Source organism: Papilio polytes, unplaced genomic scaffold (genome assembly GCF_000836215.1).
Source record: "Papilio polytes unplaced genomic scaffold, Ppol_1.0 DF823824.1, whole genome shotgun sequence".
Taxonomy (NCBI): domain Eukaryota; kingdom Metazoa; phylum Arthropoda; class Insecta; order Lepidoptera; family Papilionidae; genus Papilio; species Papilio polytes.
This window is the reverse complement of record NW_013525380.1, coordinates 308,868-311,452: the sequence shown is the minus strand read 5'-3', so window position 1 is coordinate 311,452 and position 2,585 is coordinate 308,868. Positions and strand designations below refer to the sequence as shown.

General features: G+C 35.2%; 1 protein-coding gene across 1 annotated transcript in view; it reads right to left on the bottom strand.

Annotated features, from left to right (window-relative positions):
• LOC106103299 overlaps nucleotides 1-691 on the bottom strand; it is a 3,410-nt gene extending 2,719 nt beyond the window's left edge. The window contains exons 1-2 of the mRNA XM_013283033.1: nucleotides 612-691; nucleotides 2-146 (exon numbers count right to left, since the gene is read on the bottom strand). Of these exons, the coding sequence (XP_013138487.1) occupies nucleotides 2-146; nucleotides 612-681 (215 nt within the window). The 5' untranslated portion in view covers nucleotides 682-691. The remainder of the gene's footprint in view (nucleotide 1; nucleotides 147-611) is intronic.
• Nucleotides 692-2,585: the final 1,894 nt, after the last annotated feature.

Below are 2,585 nucleotides of genomic sequence, written 5' to 3'. Positions count from 1 at the left end.
GGCAGGGAATAGACCGTCTCTCCCCTTCCTGCCGCCCATACAAGGCGACTCGAGCAGCTGCAGGGAATGATTGTTGTGGAAGGGATCATCACACGCAGGGAAACGACCGTTCATAGACACGCACTTGAAGCAATCGATACTTTCAACTGGAAAATTCAAAAATAATTATATTAAAGATAAAATACAGAATTGTTTTTAATTTTCAACCATAGACAGACCATAATAAGAAGAAATTTATGCGTATGACCAGAGACAATGAGCGTAGTAACGCCTTATTAAACTAAGACGGCTACTTAATAGCAAGTTTTTGAACTAAATAATGTAACCTATACAATTTTTATACGTATTATATTTTTTTTGACAATCCCATAGATTAAAAACGTGCGCACCTTTGACTAAACTATCGTACAACTGTTTAGACTCGTATTTATTCCTATGCTTTATATGGAGGTGCACTACTCGACTTTTATTTGTGCAACTAAACAGTTGACAGTTGCGACTGCGAAGCAAGCGACAATCACACAAAGTTTAGTCAAAGTTGTCAGCGTGTGTACAGGTCTAAAAAACGTTTATTGTCTATGGTATATTGAGACCATAATAAACGTACTTACCCGTTGATATCCACGATAGAATTGTTACTGTAATCAAGAAAACGGAATTCTTATGTTGAGTCATATCCATATTTCCTGGAACAAATAATTAGTTAGTTAATTAAGTAATTAACTGGACTTGTCTGCTAATTATAGGTTCAAATTCAAACCAATCTATATCAATACTAATATTATAAAGAGGAAAGATTTGTATTTTTGTATGTATTTGATTCACGCAAAAACTACTGGGCCGAATTTAAAAATTCTTGCACCGTTACAAAAGTAATTTTAAGTAATTTTTAGAAAAGTTTTTTAATTAGACGCGAGGGAAGTCGCGAGCTACAGTTAGTGTGTTTTAATTTCATATGTAGCTACAATTATCTGACGTTCCTACTGTGATGGAAAACATCGTGATGCCTGCAAATGCAATTTAATATTTTATCCTGTTTCTGTTTGTCTCCTCTTCTGTCGAAGCATCTGCAATTGCAGATGTCTAGCTGCGGCCCTAGCTTCGCTTATAAAAAAATATTCATCTCGTAAATTTGTGTGTTTGTGTACACGGGCAGCGAGTTAATACGTTTACTGCGGCAAGCAAAATCATAATTCTTCATCTGGTGCGGCGGGCCAAAATGCGCCCCCAATGATATTTCCACCAGTGCGTGGCAGGTCTTTCTAGACTCATAGTAGGGGAGCCGAAGCGGGGATTTCGGGATTTACTAAAGCGCGGCAAATTAATATATAGGAAGATACTTTGTACCCGGCTAAGTACCTCCACAAAACATGAAGACCATAAGGCCGCCTGTGAAGAATACAGGATCAGATTAAGATGAACCATTTTTCTAATTCTTTTTTGTCATATCAGGCGAATCCCTAGATAATCATCAGATTATGAGACAGTACGTGTAGAACATAAAGATGAACCACATATATCTTAATCTGACGAGCTTGAGTATTTCGAAATTGCGATTTTTTTTGCACATTGTGAAAATGGCCGCGAGTTTGCGTCCCATCGAAATCGTCAGATTAGTGAATCAGAGCTTTTTTTTCCATTTCAACCATTATATACAAACATCCGTATCATGCAAAAGATCAGATTAACATACGTACATTTCTAAAATTATATTATATCCATGCAACATTTTTTTTTACATATTCAAAAATCTATATCCGCTTCCCCCACCGATATAAAGGCATATATCACATAACATTTTTTTCTTCTTATCATCAAAGCTTTGCATTCCAATAGGTCTCTAGGACGCTCGAGTAAATCCCCATTTAGCATCGTCGGCTCCCCTACTATCACCAACACTAGGAAAGATTAAATTGCTCTAACTTTATGGAAACAAACACATAAATATTTTATGTAATGTATATTAGTATATTGTATATTGTATATTGTATATTGTATATTGTGCAAAACGATTATCTCGTTTCGCACTAGCGAGAGTGACATAGTTTTCTTCGTCCGCAACAGCTCAAGTATAACGTCAGGCCGATATCGGCCTGTTACGTAGTGTTCTTTTAGTTTAGGGATTTCTACCACCAATCATGGAAATAGCATGCTGATCATAGAGTAAAAATTCACACAAAGATTGCGATAACCTATATTTTAAATATGTTTTTACTTTTCGAGGAATGAGTGTATATTAAGAGATATAAACACATCGTTATTAGAGCGGTCTTTAAATTATTTTAATGAGTGAAAAATTCAATAGATATCGCGTGGTAAAGCACTCAGCGCACAGAGAGGCACTGGGCGTTATTTATATATATAAGATGACCATGAGTTTATTATTTTTGAGACTTTCCATAGATGAATACATTCAAGTATTGACGTACATTTCAAACCAACGTGTTTACGTTGTTTTTTTTTCTGTTATTTTATGTTAACAAGTGGAGGTTTTAAAAACCGACTTCCAAACAAAATACACGAAAAACAAAACAAAATGCACTAAAAACAAAACAAAATACGCCAAAAACAAAATATTCTCAAAA